The sequence below is a fragment of the Syngnathoides biaculeatus genome, chromosome 6, assembly GCF_019802595.1.
Source record: "Syngnathoides biaculeatus isolate LvHL_M chromosome 6, ASM1980259v1, whole genome shotgun sequence".
NCBI lineage: Eukaryota > Metazoa > Chordata > Actinopteri > Syngnathiformes > Syngnathidae > Syngnathoides > Syngnathoides biaculeatus.
Window position 1 is genome coordinate 18,152,028 of NC_084645.1, and position 22,466 is coordinate 18,174,493.

The window sequence follows — 22,466 nt, forward strand, 5'->3', positions numbered from 1 at the left end:
TTAAATAATAAATGAGCATGTTCCTTTAACTCTTAGTTTTCCCTCGTAATAATGGCAGCACAGAGCTCATTTCTATTACTCTAGCTCACGGTTTGATTTATAACATGCAGTAATTATCTCAGCACCCCGAGAAGCAGTCCTTATAGTATTAGGGAAACAATTAACCCCGTTGTGTCTAAATGATTTAAATATTTTAAGCGATGCAATCGTCTTTGATGTTGTGGCTTCCTGCATGTGGGGAGCTAGTAAAAGTAACACCATTTGGAAATACATTTATTCTCGACAGCCTTCTGATTATTCTCCTGCTTTACGTCACCTAATGATACATTTCTAAACTATGTTGGAATGAAGATGCAACACTTACAAAGAACAGAAGTTTACGCATATATAATCTGTATCTTAGAGATGCAGGAACAAGACATGGATCTGGGCTTTTCCACACTTTTTCTCAACAGTATGTTCTGAGTGGAGCAATTTACTGTAAAAGGTAAATGCACCTAACCACATTGTCCAAGTACTGCACAAAAAAAAGTCAACATCCTTGTATACGTTGAATTATATTAAATGTAATACATCGCTGTGACTATAAGTAGAGCATTAAATGCACACTTACTCGGACCACATTATGGATAACAATGCTGGGGTCTGATTAAATATCAGATGACATTGACGATGACTGTTTCAGCATTTCAATCAATATCCATCCAATCGAATAATATACTCTTCCACTTATTCCCACCAGGGTTGTGATTAAGATGGAGCCCATCCCAGCCGACCACGGGTGATAAGCGGGGCACACCCCAGACTGGTTGGCTGGAAATCGCAATCCGTACATTCCGATTTTTACGCCGCATGTCCTCATTTAGGTTGAGGGCTCTTATCAAAAGATTTTTGGTTATCAGTTATCATTCCATTCATTCTGCATTACCGTTTATGTCATTCAGAGGGGGAGGCTGTTGGAGCCTATCCTTCCCAGCTGACTTTCATGCAAAAGCCAGACGACACCCTGGACTGGTCGCCAGTCAGTCAAAGAGCCTGTACTGTATTGTCAAAGGTTCTCCTTTGATAGTCACATTCACACCACCACTGAGTGGGAATTGAACCCATGCCACCTCGACGAAAGTTATTGGTAGTTTAGTTAAAGTTAATATCATACAATTGTTTTCTGTCCATACTATGAGTTTGTTCAGGAATAATTTTGTTTAAGAGAAGTATATTGGGAACAGGAATACTGTTGGAGATTGTCGATTATAATTAATACAAGATATTTTTTGCAACACATCCTCAAATGTTAATGTTAGTCTTAATAAAACTCAGTATGGCTGCAGCAATGAGAAGTCTGCTCAACCAGTGACTGAGCAGGAGTGGTATACATCCTCCGAACTGTGTCAGTCCAGCCTGATTGCAATCCGACTGCCCAAGTATCAGAAATCTACCTCGTCGTAGCGGGATTTGAAAGTGAAAATTCTTGAGTAGCAGATACTGCATTGCGGAAAAATGACTTAGTTGTTGCTGTCTAAGTGAAAGTGCGTCCCTTGCATTTTAGGCTACTCATCAGTAATATGGAAGTAAATTGGTACCTCTTCAGCCACCAAATGTCTGCACCTCACCTTGGGTACAAGACATAAAGAATAAATGTATTTTTCAGTGCACACTCCATGACCTTCTGCATCTTTTTTTGTGTTATTTCATATCCAACTAATGACACTTGGCCCATGGGTGGCAGTTTCGTCATTCTGTGCTTCTCCTCGTGTGTCCACAGATGAGAGCTGCAAGCTCATTTACTGACTCCTGGATTTTTCCGGGATAATCCACATCTATAGGGTACACATTGAGATTCTTTTCCAAGTGTATGACAATTCCTTTCCTTTTTAATACATTTCTAAAGTCCTGCAACGGTCTCACATTTAGGATTTGGGCTATTGCTGTTGCTTCTACTTTGTATCCTTTTGCCGCTCGCTTTGTAGAAGTAGAAAGGAAACGCCATTTCAACCGCTGAATGTTTGAAATGTACCCATTTCTGCACTTCCAATTCCAGACATGGCTGAAGGGGAAGAAATGATTACAGTTTAACCTGCTGTAGCCTGTTCCACAGGTGCCAATTCCGTAATCCTCTCTTATCTGGAAGAAGTGTTTGCGTTATGCCAAGAGATCCTCCCCAAGGACCGCCCAGGCTGACACTGACAGAATGTCTTCACAATTCTGACTATTTGATGCAAAGTCCTCCAATTGATATCCAAGGTTTTGGACTAAAGGAGTCGAGTCGACGTGTAAGGTCACTGGTTAATGTTCATGTTGCGTACCCATAAAGCAAGATGACCGCCATAAGGCCAAAAACGCAGGACCTCGCTTAGCAAAAAGTGCGGCCGATTCTTATTAAAAGGGTGCTCCTACACAGAAGCTGAAAATAGATGTGACAAAAATCCCATCAAATGGGCACACCTGCAGTGAATATGCGTTGATAAGGTATAAAAAAAAACCAATATCTGCAGATTGGCAGTGTAACTGCTACTACTCGGAAAAAGCCCCAAGAATTTACTTAATAGAATTTTACTACTTTGGAGGAGAGGAGTTGAAATTACTTCAGTTTACCACATTTGAATCATGTACAACCAATGATAAGATTAAAGAGTTTTTTATTTGTGGTGGTGTGTGCAAATTGAGACGGTGACTTGCCTGAGAGGCAAAACCAGGAAAGCACTCTTCAGTCTTTTGTTGCATATAAAATACACCAGGTAAAGAAATTAAATAATAGAAGTGGTTAAAATCTATCGAACAAAGTCATAAATTTAATCAATGTTCATGTTTGATATTAAAACTGGCCTTATGAGAGGCCTAACTTCCGTCTATTTCCCACCTCTTGCGTCACAAGCAACATTTCCTTCCCTGGAAAACTTGCATAACAATACGGATGCTTTAGAGCAGGGGTCACAACCTTTTTGAGGCTGAGGGTTATTTTGTGAGCACCGATCGTATGAAGGGCTACATGGCCTGTTTGTGGCAAACTTCCAAAATAACAAAACTCTTTGTACTTTACAAATACATAAACATTTAATGCTGTACAACATTATTTTAAAAAAATATCATTAATGTAAGCAAGTCAGATTCAAAATTTAAAGCACAAATAATCATAATTTGTGACCTGTGCTATTTTTGCAACATCCCTCATGGGCGCCTTAAGTGGTCCTTGCTGGCCACCATGCGCCCCCGGGCCACTGCTTTGGTGGCCCCGGGTTTAGAGTTTCTGCATATTTGCACACTTTTCCCCATATTTTTGTTGATAGAATAACTTTGTGCGGGAACATGCATACTAATCTTTCAGGCCCCATTTTCTACGTACTCGGCATTGATAAGTGAGGCCTGGATGCTTTTTTCCTGTCAAGTCTTTCATGTCCCATTTTGTCTGTGTGCAGCATTGATAAGTGAGGCCCTTGGGTCATTGTTCTTGAAAGTAAATATTGAGAACGTCAAACAGTCCAGGGACAACATTACTACCCGAGCTCGGTCGGAATGTCTCACATTGTGAGCACATTGGCCAGAGAACTGATCTCTAGAAAGTTTATTATGTAGGTGTTCATATATTTTTTCTTTAGAGGTTCATATAAACAAAATATCATGCCTTGAATTCTGATCATTGATAACGAAACAACCAATTCACAGGTACTTTCAACTCGATGCTATTCAATTTACAGCAAGCAAAATATGTAATATTTGATTATTAAACTGTAAATAACTTGGCAAAACCTGATATGGACAAGAGATTTTTCAGATTCAGGATTGCAAAATTTTGTGAAATGAGTTGAAAAAAACAGTCAATAACAGTGAAAAATCAACTAATCATTTAGAGACCCTGTGTTATTTAATATTGTCCAAATCCTTGGAACTTAGGCCTCTCAAGTAAATATACAGTGAAGAAAATAAGTATTTTAACACGCTAATATGTTGTAAGTTCTCCCACTTAGAAATCATGGAGGAGTCTGAAATTTTTATCGTAGGTGCATGTCCACTGCGAGAGAGATAATCTAATAAGAAAAATCCAGAAATCACAATGTATGATTTTTTTAACGATTTATTTGTGTGATACAGCTGAGAATAAGTATTTGAACACCTGAGAAAACCAATATTAATATTTGGTAGAGTAGCCTTTATTTGCAATTACAGAGGTCAAACATTTCCTGTACTTGTTCACTAGGTTTGCACACACTGCAGGAGGGATTTTGGCTCACTCCTCCACACAGATCTTCTCTAGATCAGAGAGGTTTCTGGACTGTCGCTGAGAAACACGGAGTTCAGCTCCTTCCAAAGATTTTCTATTGGTTTAGGTCTGGAGACTGGCTCGGCCACGCCAGAACCTTGATATGCTTCTTACAGAGCCACTCCTTGGTTTTCCTAGCTGTGTGCTTTGGGTCATTGTCATGTTGAAAGACCCAACCACGACCTTCAATCTTCAATACTCTGACTGAGGGAAAGAGGTTGTTCCCCAAAATCTCACTATACATGGTTGCAGTCTTCCTCTCCTTAATACAGGGCAGTTGTGTAGAAAAACACGCCCAAAGCATGATCCTACAGCCCCCATGCTTCACAGTAGGGATGGTGTTCTTGGGATGGAACTCATCATTGGTCTTCCTCCAAACACGGTTAGTGGAATTATGACCAAAAAGTTCCATTTTGACCACAAAACTTTGTCCCATGACTCCTCTGTATCATCCAAATGGTCATTGGCAAACTTAAGACGGGCCTTGGCATGTGCTGGTTTAAGCAGGGGAACCTTCCGTGCGACGCATGATTTCAAACCATGACGTCTTAGTGTATTACCAACAGTCACCATGGAAACGGTGGTCCCAGCTCTTTTCAGGTCATTGACCAAGTCCTGTCGTGTAGTCCTGGGCTGATTCCTCACCTTTCTAAGGATCATTGAGACCTCACGAGGTGATATCTTGCATGGGGCTCCACTCCGATTGAGATTGATCGTCATCTTTAGCTTCTTCCATTTTCTAATGATTGCTCCAACAGTAGACCTTTTTTCACTTTTTTCATTTGGCAATTACTCGGTAGCCCTTTCCAGCCATGTGGAGTTGTCCAATTTTGTCTCTGGTGTCATTGGACAGCTCTTTGGTCTTGGCCATGTTACAAGTTTGAGTCTTAGCGATTGTAAGGGGTGGACAGGTGTCTTTATGCAGCTCACGACCTCACACAGGTGCATCTGATTCAGGATAATACATGGAGTGGAGGTGGACTTTTCAAGGCGGACTAACAGGTCTTTGAGGGTCAGAATTCTAGCTGATAGACAATACTAATACTTAATATAAATACTTATTTGTAGCTGTATCAAACAAATACATCGTTAAAAGAACATAAATAGTCATTTCTGGATTTTTCTTTTTATATTATCTTTCTCACAGTGGACATGCACCTCCATTGAAAATTTCAGATCCCTCCAGGATTTCTAAGTGGTAGAACTTGCAATATAGCAGGGTGTTCAAATACTTATTTTCTTCACTGTAAATCTTTAAATTAATTATAATAATAAATTAGTAAATATTAATAATTATATTTATTATGATAATAAAATGGACTGACGAGTCTTTGTGTTTCATCAGAGCAAACCAATGCAAGCAATTTCTTTAACTTCGGGGAAAAAAAATAGGAACAATTTCTCTATATTTTCACCTCACAGGCCAAAACAGAAACCGAATACTCATCAATTTATTTTCATCCGTTTTTACATTATCAAAGAGATGGAAATAGAAAAAAATAAATCTAATTAATCAATTTATCAAAAAATAATCAACAGATTGATTATTAAAATAATCATTACTTGCAGCCCTGCAATCATCTATTAGAATTGTTTGTGTGATAACCTGTCAGGTTTTTTTTTTGTTAACCATAACTGCCTGACGACAGTAACATTTTCCTCCTTTTCAACAGCACCTTAGCACATCTTTCATCCACTGAAAGTGTGACGTCAGAGCATACTGTTGATAGTTTCTCTCTTTTGAGGATGCAATACGTGCCCTCTTCAATATTTGTTTGATAGTAGACTGCTGTGGTCAGAGGATGATGTTATCATAAAATGAATTGGGATCATCGACAGCTCGGTCCGCCTGTACAATCCTGAGTAACATGGCATTCATCTGGGAATACATTTCCTTGAAAATGAGTCTTCAGATAGTGAGCCCCCTTGAGAAATTGGTTGGAGGGGGATCAAAATACTTTATGCATCACAGCAAGTGTTCATCGATTTCATTTTCCTGATAAAAATTTCCATCTTATTCTTTTATCACAATTAATTATTTTTTTTGTTTTGTTTATTCTCTTTTTTTTTTTTTATTTTTATCCCGATCTTTAAAAACCAAAAACCAAGTCCGAAACCTTGGCGTTCTTATTGATTCTAACCTGACTTCAACAGTCATATCAAATCAATCACTAAAACTGACTTTTACCATCAGAAAAACATATCATGGTGGACATGATTCACATGATATTGTATTGCATCTGTCATGCAGACGAGGAAAACCTCATCCATGCTTTTATCTCGAGTACCGTAATTTACAGCCTATAACTTATGACTTTTTTTCATGACACTTTCAACCCTGCGGTATATGCGGTGATGCGGCTAATTTGTGCATTTTTTTCTAACGGCCGGAAGGGGGACTCGAGCGTAAACAGTAAGAGCGAAACTGGTGGAATATATGTGCCGAGGAAGTGACTTTTACCGGTCCCGCCCTCTTACCGCTGCGCTGGCCTGTTACTGCCATGTCTTAGTGATTTTTACCGGGATTTTTTTTTTAACCGGCCCTGTGGCACTAGCGTTAGCACTAGCGCGGCGGCACTAATGTTAAACTCTCTGTGTACCTCTTTCTTGGTAAATATTTCATGTTTCAATGTGGGTTTCAATGTGGGCACTTGCGGATTTTACACAGCAGCGGCGTATGTATGTACCAAATGGTATTGCCTTTAAAAATGTACTGGGTGAGGCTTATAACCAGGTGCGCTCTGTAGGCTGGGAATTACGGTAGATTTGACTATTGTAATGGTCTTTTGACTGGACTCTCCCCAAAGAGCATAAAGCAGTTGCAGCAGCTCGGGTTCTGACTAGAACAAAGAGGTCAGAGCATATGACTCCAATTCTAAAGTCCTTATACTGGCTTTCAGTCATCTTTACAAAAGATTGCAAAATTCTGCTACTGGTCTATAATTCACTAAATGGTTTAGGTCTTTAATACGTGAAAAAAAGTCTTTCGGAATACAAACCCAACCGGGTTCTGAGATCGACAGTCTCAGGTCAAATCGTGTTTTTAAATGCAGGTTGAAAATTCCTTTTTTTCCCTGAAGCTTTTTATAGTATTTCCACATTTCAGTGATATTGAGGGTCGCACTGTATGTTGTTTTAATTGTACTTTCATTTTCATTTTTCATTATTTTCCCGTTTTAAATGTTTTATTTCTTTGTATTCAAATGCTTTCAATCATGTAAAGGACATTCAGTTACCTTGTGTATGAAATGCACTATACAAATAAATTTGCTTTGCTTCAACAAAATGTCAAACATTATCATTCTTCTCACACAACATTGGACTGTTTCACACTTTTAACGAGCAGAACAATCTTTCTTTTATTCCCTATTCTCCATGAAAACTGTGACTTGCTTAATAATGTGGAACAACCTTTGGTGCTTTTCCCTTAAATAGGCTCACCTAGGATTCTATTGATCAAACCTGTCTGAGAGTGATAAAAATTATCTAAACAGACGGGAGGAACAACTGTCCACATTTCCATGGAATAGCTAAAACGCTACTGAAGGGGCTCTAAGGAGATACCTGTTTCATTTGGAAGTATAATAAGTCTTTCAAGAGAAGCGCTGAAAACATAAAACATACACAAATGTATCACAATATAGTGCTGAAATGTTGAGCTATAGCTTAAGTGTCTTACACACTGTTTGAATTTTCCGGATTTTCTTGAGGGGGGGGTTATACCGCAGGGCACAAGCTGTGTAGTACATGTTCTCTCCCCCGCTATATACATACAGTGATCTCATTTTGTTTGGGTTCTCAGTTGTGAATTAGCTGTGTTTAGCATCCTTAACAAGGAAAATTCCAGCTTACAGTTAGCAAACTAACGATGGCTACCTCCTGAAAATACGTCTTTGTCGAATACGTCAATTGACAAAAGGGCTCTGTGACATTTTTTTCAAGATCCCCAAAAATGAGGAAATAAAAAGCAAGGGATTGATTTTTTTTGAAGACACATGCAGCTTTTGAACTGGCCTGGCCTTTCTCGGGCCTGCTTAGTTCCATGTTAAACTATATTTAACCTAATTGGTACATGCATAATCATTTGGTACAGTGTGGTATCAGAGGCATAACAAAAGAGCAAGACCACCACCAGTGACCAAAGTGTTTCACACCCGAGACGCACACCCCTTTGTTTGTTTAAAAAAAAAAAAATTGCTGTTATGCTAAATTCTTCATGGTACAGCTAATCATTCTAATGGGGACAGGCGGAAAAATGCTAGGTCTCTTTTTTCGCCCTTGAAGAAATCAACTAAAATGAAAATTTACTGGGAATGCAGTATGAAAACAGCTTTAGACCCTTAGTTTGGTATTTTGCGCTATGAATTCCAGACCTTGTTGAAACTCTGGATAACCTACTTAATTACGGAGTATTACTCTTCTGTGCCTTCTGGGCTATGGCAAACACTATCACATGACACCAGGCTAATCTCATTGGCTGATCAGAACTGTAAATGAATCCAGCCGGAGCCAATTTCAGAAGATGCAAGTCATTAAGAGAAATGGCTTCAGGGAGAGACGCAGTGCTAGGGACAGGTGCATGGCCGCCAGTCTGGCAAATTGCTTTCAGAATAGAATTTGGGTTATCAGTTCCTGGTTATTATAAAACGTGATAGCAGGGAGGGGGAATTATGAATTATAAAGTGGCCTTATATGCTAAGCGCTTTCTGCACTAATATGATACTATAAGTGTTTTTCTTTACTGTGATGGTAACTTGACTTATTTTGAGCACTCAAGAACTATTTCTGTTTGGAAGAAAAATCTGAAGAATTAATGAGATTTTGCTTCATTAGAAGTGTCAAAGCAGTTTATCATGCTGAGTAATAGTACCAAGTAGTGACTTGTTTTTCTTAATAGTTTATGGACCTTTGCTGTTAGTATTCCACCCAGTGGCGGCCTCTAACATTTCGAGCTTATTTCCTACTTTATCACTGACTTCCCTTCCGGAATCAGCCTTTGTGTCACCATTAAAACAGAGGCCCCTCCTGGGCTCACAGAAAGCTCAATGTGAGCTCTTCCCCAGAAAGTTTTCAAGCATTTGGATAAGCAATGCACTCAGCTCTCTTGCTGGGAATTATAACAATGTACATTAAATTACATCAACATTCAATTTAAGGTGGTCTGGAAAAAGCTCATCGGCCAGATTCTCTTCACTGAGGCCTGTGTAGCCAACATCAATATTGCTCTGTACAGTTCAGACACAGTGAATTTTTATGATATAATATCATGCTATAGTTTTTTTCAGAAAAGTTATTGGACCCCTGCAGGTCTCCATACTTGTTGATACCACAATAGATTATGGTCACAATCATTTTATGGGGCTTTCATTTATTTACAGAAATTCCCTATTTGTGATCAGGCTCGTTCTATATCTCTCAAGGAATGGCTGGGGTCTCTTTTCAAACCGTCTAATTCCCACCGGAACACAACCTTCATGAACGATAAGAGTGATGTGCTATGTTTTGATCTTTTTATGAAAACCTCTTAAAGGTCATGAAATAATTTAGACCAGGGATGGGCATCTGGTGGGCCATGGTCATGACCCATTAATTAATTTCTAACCGTTATAAAAAGGTTTCCTCTACGAAACATGGTCAGTTTTAAATTGGAATGATACTGTTCACCACCAGATAGCAGACTTCACTTTCACGTGTTTCCACTGGTTCTTCTTCATTAGAGAAGAAGAATAACGAGACGCTGTTGCTTATCCTGATGAGTCTTTTAAGTAATTGAGAAAAGGGAAGATTTATCCTGTAATTATCACTAAGCGCACGTTTGCATATTGTGGTGAGAAGCAATGTAATGCTTACTTTATCTTAGCAGTGGACAGAACTGACTGTAATGTCAGAGTATTGAATATTTGCAGTTTTGCACACGTGGATTTGGTATAGTTTTGTTTGACCAATCTGCAACATAAATGTTAGATCGCAGTTAATTAAAACACACACTCAACGAACACAACATAAACACTTAAAACAATCATTACTTCCTTATGACGGAAAAAAGCTTGTTGGATATCGCAATGTTGATCTAGGCATGTGATCACAACAAAAGCACACTCTTTGTTCACAACAACCATTGACAGTTCATTTAAAATGCGTGAGGACATTATAGTTAACAAGTGAAAACATTTGTGAATAAATCACAACTATCATTCCTTGACTGCAACATTGCAGCTGGCTTTGAGAGGATATTGTTCCTCCCTCTACAAAGATGCTCTTTATTCACAAACACAACACGAGACTGTTGGTGCACAAAATGTTCTCTCGGATGTTTTGTAATTAGTTGAGGAATGAAGGACACACAAAGAAGTTGAGGAGGCGGTTCTAAAAGAAACTTTGAGTTTGGCGTTAATGAGGCAGTGCAAGAAGATGAGGGAGGTAAACCAGCATTGAGCAGAGACATTCTACGCTTTCCAGACTATGTCCCATTAGACCGCAAATATTCTGGTTCAAGATGCTTTGAATCTGCCCCCAGATGATGGCATCACCCTTGCCTGTTGCTACACAGGGTTGTAACTGATTGACAGGTCAAGAACACATTTCAGAAAGGTATTTAACCTGCTCGCCACATAAAGGCATTGGCATGAGCGAGATATATTTGATGAAGTCAAAGTGGCCCTAAGGACAATACTGCCTCCAAAGTAACCTGTCTCACATTTCCCTTAAATGTGATTTAATCTGTCCTCCTTTGTTTCCAGACAATGTCTTTTTTTTTTTTTGTCATTGACATGCTAAATAATGTTTTGATGATGATGCTATTTTTTCAGTATGTTTGGCTCGGGTTTTTGGGATAGTTAATTTTCCGCATTCTACTTGCCATCTGCCATGTTAATCATATGTCATTGAATAAAATAAGGTTCATTGTTATATACACGTAATGATATATTATTATACAAGCAGTACACAGAAAAAAAAAACAACTTTAGCAAGTCAGGTTCAAACACCAACTTGTAAAGTGATAAGTACCTATAGATAATTTCATGTTCTATTTACTTCTAGCTGTCAATGTACTGGACTGACACATTGAGCCGTTATGCTTTATTATTTCGCTGATGGAGTTTCAGGCGGGTTGATCACAGCAGGCTAAAAGGATAACATTAGTCCATTTATCTGCATTTAGTCTGCCAGGCTGCCACTCTGTGTGGGGGTGACATGGTAGCGACTGAAACAGGAAAATTACTCAGCCCATTACGAGGAGCGCCACGTTCACAGCACTTAACACGGCAATGAGGCAGCACGGTGACAGACTTCAAACACTGGGATGAATGTGAAGAAAGACATTAAGCTTTGCCTACAGCCCACTCATACACACCACTGCCAATATTTTGCTGTCTTTTCAGCAAGGGTATGATGAATCTATTATGCGAGATTGACCGATAAACCCCCCCCACACACACACACCCACCGACACACGTACGCAGAGACACATCCACACACACACGTGGTAAATATGATTTTTTTACTTGTGTATGAGGAACAAAAGTTTTGTTCTGAAACCTATTAGAAATCAGCTTCTCCTTTCTCTTTCTGGTCAAGTTTTGATTTAAAGCAAAATGGTGAGGTGATTGGTCTGTGATGGATTGCTGAGCCTTCAATACACTGTTCGTTTAGAGTGTGTGTATATTCAATACTTTCGTGTAAGTTACGAATATTTTCCCTGTGTTTCGCTATCATTGAGACATTGACATTTAAAGCATATGGACAAAAATGAATCCACATAAACCCAAAGAGAATTCCTGCCCTTCTGTAGTACAAATAACTCATTCTGTGTAATATGAGTGAAAAATAATGATATTGACTTAATTGTAATCATCATTATATCAAGGGGCAAAGGAATAAAACCGAAATAAAAATGTAGAGGAACAACAATATCTGCAGTGCAGATGTAATCAGACAACTATGTAACAAAAACAATGATGAGGAATCCATTCAAGCTGTCTCAAAATGACGGAAAAAATTGCACTTCTAACTGTTGTAGCGACAAAATTGATACATAAAAAAATATACTGTATGTATTACTTACAGTGAATAATGGTGGTGGCATTTCAATTAATATTTATTGCAATGCTGTTGTTTATCTCCCACATATCATGTCACAATGAGGATAATTCACACCTATGACCCTAATTAGGACAAAGCAGTATAGAAAATGAATGAATCTCAATTACACTCATAGTATTGAAAACACTTTATTCAACTTTAAAATGTGTCAAAGTGACCCACAGAATAACAGAAGGCCTTGATAGAGCTTAGAAAATTGCATGTCCGGTTTATGAAAACAATTTTGGATACAACTTTGGGATTGCAGCACATTGATTGCATACGTGTGTGTAACAATTGCTGTTGAGAGCAGAGCTAAGTTTAATTCAAGCATCACTCTTAGGTCTCCTCTAGAAAAATAGCTTGATTACTTCATCTGTAATAGATTTCGTATATCGGTTTAAACAACTGCTTGAAGTTAGAAATTCTAAGGAATAGTTAAGAATAGTCAAAATCTTGACTCAACATTAAAAGCTATACTACTGTGAAATATAACAGGACCACCTGCACCCACATGTTCAAAGCAAACGCTGCTTGGGACTTTCATGCAAGGACTTTTAACTGCATCAGTCGAACCTGGCACCAGAAACTGTTTGTGCACTTGTGTGGAACCCCATCTTCTGTCTTGCGTACTATCCTGTATTTCTGCCTTCTAGTGACAAATGACACACACCGGGAGGTGTTTTAACATTAAAATCAGGAGGAGAAACAAAGAACTACAACTACACACAGAAGAGGGATGAGAGTAGTAGATCTACTGCACAATGTGCACATACAACAACAACAAAGTCATTGAAAACCAAGATGAATATAGTCAGTGTACAGTAATCTTCTTATACACAAACACACAGACCTTGAATACAAAAGACTCAAGGGAATACGAGGGGTGAGAACGTAGGAACAACTGTTGTTCCAAGAGGAAAGAAGAAAAGTGTACAGAATGTGCTGAAGTGTTAAAACCAACAACGTTTGTGCAGAATTTATACGGACAGCCCATTGAGCTCCCTGCAAGAGCTCTTATAATAACATGGCTTTGCAGGTCTTCTCAGTCCAAAGTAGACAAGCGAATTTTAATCCATTACGGTCATTCCAAAACAGAAACTCATTCCACGACAGAGTATATGTACTGTAGTGTACATATGGTGATTGACAAATGAGCATCAAGCCATTAATCCAAAACACATCGGATACATATCTCCATTTCTATAATCTAATCAGACACAGGAGAAGAAAGAACAGAACATTTTAAATTTAACAACATATTTGATAATGTAGTAATATTTTTGAAATATTGCAAAACTGTAAGAGACTTTGGAATATTTTTTTTCCGCTAGGTCTAATAACCCCCAAACTCACATGAACACATCAGTGCCAATGCTTGCTGAATATCATTCCTTTCATTATCTGAGCTGCTTATCCTCACAAGGGTCACAAGTGTGATGGAACCTATCCCAGTGATCTTCACGCAGGAAGCGGGCTAGACCCTGAACTGGTTCCCAGTCGATCTCAAGAGCACACAGAAAAAATAACCATTGGCACGCACAATCACTAGTAAGGGCAATTTAGAGTCTCCAATGAATGCACGTTTTTGGATGTGGAAGGAAACCAGAGTGCCCGGAGAAAACCCACACAGGCATGGGGAGAACATGCAAACTCCACACTGGCGGCACTGGCACATTCGTGTGTGTTTCTGTGTCTAGGTGTGTGGGTATATATCACAGCATTGTTGCACAGACCGTAAACCACAGTAATGAACACATTCACAATCACAACTGGATTTTTTTTTTTTAAATGTTAATATCCGACTAATTGAACTGCGCAGATGTAAAAAACGTTGCGGTGCATGAGAGCATGTGTTCACAAGCTCACATGCAACATGGATAAAAAGACAATTTCACACATCAAGGGGAAACAAAAGCTACAGCATCTTAGCTGCTCCCACTGGGCATGCAGCTGTACGCTCTGGCAATAGAGTGAAACCTCCAGACTTCAGACTCATTGTGGAAAAGTCTCCAGCTGAGATGACCTCTGACCTTGACATCAACATTGTCATTACCTCGCAACTTTCTTAAACCCCCTCATCCTCTCCTGTTTCCACCTCATATCACTTTTCATTGTTGTATTTCTACCTTCTTCACCCCCACTGAAAGTACATTTTCTCCATCATTCATTGTGTGTTTCCACTCAGGGGATTTGCCAGCTGACCTGGCCTCATGCTGTCAAAGGACCAGTAAGGAATATTTAGTAGCCTCATAGCTTCTCCATTTGCCCACAGCCACTTTATTCCATCCAGCCAACGACAGGGTGGCAGAGAAAATTATGAATTTAGCTTTAGGGTGCCAAAAATTGCCTCCAAAACAATCTTAAACCCATTTTCAGTGGGGTGTAATTTTCTTTGAGGGCCTGGGTTTTGGTTATTCTGACCAGTGCTGTTACTCAGATGAAAAGGTTTCACAGAGGATGGATCTGGCTTCAAGTTCCCCAGACTTGCTCCAGAAATCATTGAACGATTAAAGGCTCTATTTTTGTGATTAGTTCAAATCCAATGCGGCGAATGGGGGGCAGGTTCTACTTGGCGATCATTATCTTGCAGATGTGTGCAGCTGGTGTATTTAACAAAAGGAGCTGTCCTCATCAGAGCTCAAGGACCTCGTGGTTCTTACTGCCCAATCTGTGAGGGGGCAGAGAAAAATTTAAATTGCACCAAGAACTCACACCGTCCATTTCCAAGGGCACACCCTCACTTTTACAATGCACAGCAAGTCTTGCGTTTGAAAGCAGCAAACCAGAGCCTTCAGTCACCAAAATGTCGCTGTTCGTCCGGAGGCCAAAAGACACACGATTGCTGCACCAGCACTACCCACCTTGGCACAAACTGGTCTGCCTAATAAGCAAACATGCACAGCGTGCCGTACACTAACACGAATATCAAGATGTGTATCATTGTTGCTCCACCACACCTTGCACTAAATATAAAGCCTTGAGTCTAAAGTGAAACTAGAAAAACATTCTCATACGATCACCTTCTGTCTTCAAACAAAGTGCATTGAGAAAATTCATGGTGATGATTCAATGTATCATGTGAGGTCTGTCATCATCTCCATCACCAGCATGCATTCATTGTGGCATTTCCCTTGCTATTGTTTTCTCGCCACTTCTCCAGCTTGTCACCTATATCACTCTTGTAACATTAGATCAGGCAATTTAGGACTGTTTTCTCTTGGGTTCAATTCTTTTTTGTTATGGGTCCAGTTCCAGCGAGCTGGCTTTAATGACGGCACACAACTCCTAGGCAACAAGCCTGTTCCAGGCAATTTAAAGCAATCATTCTGGCAAAAGGTAATTATGCACTAAATGAAGCCTTATTGTGAATTCCATGCCCTGTTTCTGCCTACGGTGCTTTGAGATGCTGCATGTGGTCATCGATTTAAGAGAACAGTTTTAACTGACGTCAATCATTATTGGTTATCAGACTTGCCAAGAGAAAAACATTGCACACGTCTCTGGCTTTGACTCTCATATCACTTACTTGTGACTACAGTATGCACTGCTAAATTCTGTGCCATAGGGGTTGAACCAATTAGTTGAGTAATCAATCTGTACACTTTGCCACTATGCAAAAACTGTTATACCTTGTGGTTGACTAATTACCACTCATGGGCGGCTCGCCCAAAAGGCTAACCCTAGCTGACAAGCAGTTGTAAATCCTCACCAAAAAATGCCCTCTTGTAACCTTCATAAGACAGACAATATACTTTAATGTCAGTTTACACAATTACAATACACTGAGGCACAATCCAATTGAAATTTGTCTTGCTGTCTTGCCTCACTCCGAGGGTTCGTCTGTGTCTGCTCAGTGATCAGCATGTTCAGCTCCTGCCGCCAGCTTGCAGTAGCACCAGCCTTTTATAATTTCAGGGGATGTAAATGAAAGTTGGATTTTGTAAAGCTCTTGCAACAACAATCCCCGTAACACAAATGAATGTTTGCTTATCAACATTGACGAAAACTGTTGCCTACTCATTTATTTTTCCTCAACATATTTTTAACTTCATACAATTGTTTTTTATATTGTATACAGTAGCGATACTGATGTGTTTTGTTGCGAGTTGTACAAATTGTAACTGTGTGATTTTGGTGTAATGTTAGCGCATTAAGAAGGGGGACCGCAGGGTGTGTTCCAACTAAAGTGGGATCACACTCCTCATTGTCTCTGGTTTGTTTATTCAGGGGTGCTGGAGAGAAGGGTCCGTCAGGAAACCAAATCTCAGAGTCATGAGGAGCAATGAGGTTTTACATCCTGGCTGTGGAAAAGTGTACCAGCTCGACACCCTCGACAGATTCCTCGAGGGTGCATGGGAATTCGCCCAACCTGTCTACATGTGTTTTCTGGACGTGCAGAAACTGTTCGACCGTGTCCCTCGGGATGTCCTGTGAAGGGTGCTTTGGGAGTATGGGGTACTCAACCCCCTGATAAGGGTTGTTTGATCCCAGTACGACTGGTGTGAGAGTCTGGTCCACATTGTCGGCAGTAAGTCCGACTCGTTTCTGGTGAGAGTTGGACTCCACCAAGGCTGGCCATTGTCACTGATTTCGTTCATAACATATATATATAATTTATCTTACATATATAACTATATAACATATATAACTTCATCCCAGCTAAAACTGCTGCCCCTGGGGAAAAGCGGCAGAAGATGGCTAGATGGATGGATGGATGTTACTGTTTTGTTGCAGCTTCAAGCTGTCCCTGTACAGTTCTTCATGTCATTTCTTTAGGTGGTACAAACATTTAGAATGGAAGTGTTGCAGTGCTTGGTCAGAATTGGATAGTGGCCTTTTCGGCAGATAACGTTTTCTGGTCAGTATCAGACTTTTTAAAACCAAGAAATAGAGTTTTGGTTCCCTTTTCAGCTCCAACTCTTTGAACTCTGCTCTTTGTTTGCCATGTTGTTTACATCTATGCTCCTGTGGCACTAGCATAAAAAAGTATCTCTAGGTGATGAAAAATGCTCCTGCAAAGCAGCAGGAAAGCTATGCAATGCATTAACCTTCATTCATTATTCATATAACTATAATACAGCTTCCAAGGTGTAGGGCTTTTAAACTCACTCTTGTTACACAAAACCTCATGAACTTGTAGACTTTTGGGACACAAGACACTGGACAGACTGTTTATTGAAGATGTGGACAATTTAGCATAATAATCCCCTCTTTCGGGGACTCTCCAGCCATGACCGATCAACGCACGGTGAAGCACAAGAAGGACATACTGTAATAGAAAGGATACTGTTGTTACTGTCTCAAATGTTACATTGGTGTAGCAACAGACCCAATGCAGGAGTCCACATTTATATGTTCCAGAGTTATATAAGGTGTGTTCTATGTCATAGTAAAGAGCTTTTGATGTCACATTACAATGTTGTAATATTGCACAGCACTACCACAAATGACTGACGTATCAAAAGTGTAGATATTTTGATTTAAGATTCAGTTTTAGAGCGTAAAGATCTGTTGTCGGAGGCATTACTATATTTGTATGGAGCTGTAACTCAATGGAAAATAGCGTATTTGTACGTTATACTTAAACAAGGTAGCAGCATTTTTCTATGACAAATACAAAATTATTCACAAAGTGGATGGCGGGAGGTCCCAGTCTTTGTCTACCCACATCTCTTCCTCAAAAGATCCCTTCTACCTCTCCATCTAGCCTCATATAACTCATCTTTCAGTGTTCATTTTTCACACCAGCTAGACTCACCAACACAACAAGCGCTATTCGGCTGCCTTTGATTAGAATCACGCACTTTCACTAATGGATCTGTCAGGATCTCAATAAGAACAGGAGAACAGATGAGAGTTCAGGACCCACACAGAGAAAGAATCAACAAGATTAAGGCGGGGATGGACTTTCAAGACTCCCTTGACCTATGCCTTGGAAAGAGTTTAGACACAGCAGCTCCACGGGCACTGCCAACTATTGATGCCACAGAGGTAAAGTCACTTAACGTCATCCAATTGTCCCGATACTAATCCTTATACAACCTATGATTTGACATCAGTCATTCCATAAGTGACGTTATAAAATACGACAGCATTGAGAGTGATACACACATGCTTATACTTATAAAAGCCTTATAAAACTACATGTAAATAATCAACACTTATATTATTTTCCTTTTTGTTTTGGTCAAATTACATATTAAAATTGGCACAAAAAGTCGACACAAGTCATTTGGGGGCAGCACAACACAGCACAAGCAACACAAACTAGTGGGGGTGTGGCTCACGCATCGCCCCCACATTGGACCGATACTGGCTAAAACAGAGATTTTAATTGATAAGTGAGAACACCCAATACTATTGACCCATTTTTAGGTACATTATACCGTATAAGGTCATGCATATTCTTTGCAACTGCACAGAATGTTAGAAACATACAGTACAATAGATGACGTTATTACACACCCATCTGTCACTTCACTTTTGTCTTACCGTTGTCGGTGGCAATGAACACAGCAGTGTATTTATTGTCATGAACATAAGGAGATTCACGATCCAGAGAGGCCAAAGTGTTGACAGTTCCTCGCAGTTGGTTCACAGTCAGCCAGCCTGCTGGATCTCGCAATATGGCATACCTTGGGAAGACAGTTAAAAGTTAGAGGTTACAATCTTATGGACAGTAACATTCACAGTACTGTGTATCATCACTATGCAAATGAACAAAGTTACATATTAATTCTTCTATGGTAACATAATTATTTACTTCCCGATTCTCATATGTGAGGTATTGCTACACGGATAAAGCATCTTAGATGGTAATGCGACAGTCGTGTTTTTACTACGTTAAAATTTTGCGTCACTCTCCAGGAGCGGCAATGATATACTAAAGAGGAGACTATTGCTTACTTTTGAGCTCAGGTTAATAAATGAGGTCTCAGCATTGTACATGAAAAATTGAGAAGAAAATAAGTAATTATAGGTATGAAAGATTGATAAAGGTTAATGTACCTGCAGCAGCACTAGTCCATGCCCCGCAAATACTTATAACGACACTGCTACAAGAGTAGAGACGAAAACAACATTCTCAATAGTAGGATATAAAATCTTGTCCATATCGCGAGCCATCAAGAAGGAAGTGAGGACAAGGAGACATCATATTGTGAAGGATGTTTGAATGAAAATACATTTCCTCCACTTTCTTTTCCCTGAGATTTGAAATATGTTTGTATTGTGGTGCCTTATGAGCAGCCTCATCCTAGACTATTTAAGTGTGGCAAGTTTACAGACAACTTTTTCCCACTGCAGTATTTAGGATATATTATTAGGACACAGGTAACAGGATTGAAACCAACCAAACTTTTGCTTGTCCCTTTTAAAGAAGTTTGTTCTTCCAGTTATTGACATTTATATATTCTATATATAGCATAGCTCAGTAGGTTACCAATTTGTATTCTCCAAGCATTTTGTTTTTGATATAAAGCAGTGTGATTTTAAAATGATTGTGCTGTTCAGTGATATTTATTCCACTGAAGAAAGTCCAACATTTGAGCGATCAGGATGGATGGCTGACATTCAAACATCTTGCAATTGTGACTCTGTGAGAGCATTTGGAAGAATGTATTCATTTTTTTAAAATCATGTAGCATCGAGTTTCAGTGGACATGTATTTATTCTTATACTTAGTTAAATACAGAATTGTAGGCTTTTTGATACAAATGACGATGTCTCGGTGTGTTCATATGCGTCACTTATAGTATAGCTTGCAATTAATAAGTGATTGGAATACTGATGAACTGAAGTGGATTAAAACAAAATCTATTCATCCAGCCGTTTTCTGAGCCGCTCATCTTCACAAGGATTGCAGGAGTACTGGAGCCTATCCCAGCTATCCTTGGGCAGGAGGCGCAGTACACCCTGAACTGGTTCCCAGCCGTCCACAAGGCACGTGGCGACAGACAACTGGCACACTCACAATCACACTTAAGGGCTATTTCGATTGTCCATAAATGCATGTGTTTGGGACGTGGGAGAAAACTGGAGTGCCCGGAGAAAAGCAAACTTCGCACAGGCGGGTCAGGGATTAGAACCCCGGTCCTCAGAACTATGAGCCTGACGCTCTAACCAGTCGTTCATCATACCACCATTAAAACAAAATAATTAAGTAAATGATAAATTAAGTAAATACTTGTTAATTATTTCCTGACATGTAAATATTCACCCAGCAAGTCGAGTGTGGAAAGCTGACTCATTGCAACAGGAGATGAGCTAGGAGTTTATTTTTCATACTTTATACAAAAGAAATATTGAGCCATGTTATGGTGTGGATGCTAACCAACTGAGAAAATCTTAACCACTGTGTTTGTTAAGTTACTTCCAAAATGCAATACATTACTGTCCTTCGAAAGCAACTAGTTAGGTTGCAAAATTGCTTTCTCTGAATTCTAATGTGTTACACTACCTCACCATTATATACTTATTTATCCACAACTATGCAAGTGTGACATTTAACTCTGATAAACTGGTGACCTTTATATTACAGACACCAATGCCAAAACAACTTACTGTTGACAAATGGTAAGAAACTGAATATGTCTACTTTACATTGAACATCTGTACTTGATCAAAACATCTATCTGAGTCGCTTAGCCTCACAAGGGTTGCAGGAGCGCTGGAGCCTATAACAGCTAAGGTCGTGCAGAACATGGGGTAGACCCTGAACTGCCAGCCAATCGCAGGGCACATATAAACAATCAACCATTCACACGCATATTCACATCGACAGGCAAGTTAAGAGTCTTCAATTATCCTACCCTGCATATTTTTCTGACGTGAGAGGAAAATAGAGAAAAGCCACATAGGCACTGATAGAGTACACAAACTCCACGCAGGGGCGCCCGCGGTCAGAACTGTGAAGTAGAAGCTCTAACCAATCATCCGTCGTGCTACCTTGTTCAAAACAATATCATAAAAAGTCCATTGCTACAAATATCTTGATATTCACAAGAAGAATGTGGCCTGTTTTCTTTTTATTCAGATTGTTGCTGTAAAAAATGTAGAAACAAACACTGATACACTCAGCTTTCCCCTTGGTTGTTGAATACCACCATATTTAAATAAAAATACAAAACATCATGCCTTATTGATCAATTTTGCAATATAATTAAATGCATCATCTGGTCATTTAGGTCCATTTGATCTAGCATGCACTGCTCCACGGTCCTCATTCTTGTTGCTTTATTCCTTGTTCTGGAAAGTACAAACAACTACCGGAATTGGTCATAAATTGCAAAGAAAACTCTGCCCTCCACGCTAACACCAGCTGTAGCGACAGCCGAAACTTGGAGGAGAACTGCACCACATATTCAAAACAGCGTGCATGGGTTGCACTCAAGTATAAAGGCAAAGTGCAAGTGCAAACCACATTTATGTCAGTTCAGTCACCATCTGTGCAAGTATAAAGAAACCTTTACTTCCTGGTATTCTGCAAGCATTCTTTGCACACCGCCCTGCGGCAAACCCCAAGAAAACCAAGTAAAAAGGCCTTTCGCATCATTGTCACTTTTCCACCTCTCACCCATACCCTGTTGAGAGCACACTTGTGGTGAACATCACATTCCTCATTCGTTAGCCCACCACAACTTTCTTCATCTTTCTTGCATGCTTATTAAACCACTCACTTTTACTCAGTTTGGAGCCAGTACGGAGACAACACAACTGCCTTCCCATCGTAGGTCAGCCTTTGTGTAATCCATAACATTGATGTATCATGCAACAAGCTTTGTCCTTGCAGTGCAGTGAATCGGTGCGTATCCTATTCCTTAACCTCACCCGCAGCTCTTCAAAGCTTCCTGAGAGTCTTCAAGCCTGACATCCAAGGTTCCACTACTTTTTTCTTTCTTTCTTTTTTTTTTCCAAGTCCCATGTCTTTTAGCTTGCATATGGCCGCAGTGAGAAGCGAAAGCGGACAGGAAGCTACTGAATAATGTATGACCTGGATTCTTGAGATGTTCTAATTTTTCAAAGGAAGTTTAAAAAAATAACATACACAATGTACTTTGCAAGAGATAGAGAACTCCCAAAACAAGCTGCAATTGAGTTACCTGGACAAACAATTTCATATCAGAAA

General features: G+C 39.6%; 1 protein-coding gene across 1 annotated transcript in view; it reads right to left on the reverse strand.

Moving 5' to 3' along the window:
* The window catches only part of cdh13 (cadherin 13, H-cadherin (heart)), a 289,553-nt gene that overhangs the window by 11,879 nt on the left and 255,208 nt on the right, over positions 1 to 22,466 (reverse strand). The window contains exon 12 of the mRNA XM_061822507.1: positions 18,833 to 18,975. Coding sequence (XP_061678491.1) covers positions 18,833 to 18,975 — 143 coding nt within the window. The remainder of the gene's footprint in view (positions 1 to 18,832; positions 18,976 to 22,466) is intronic.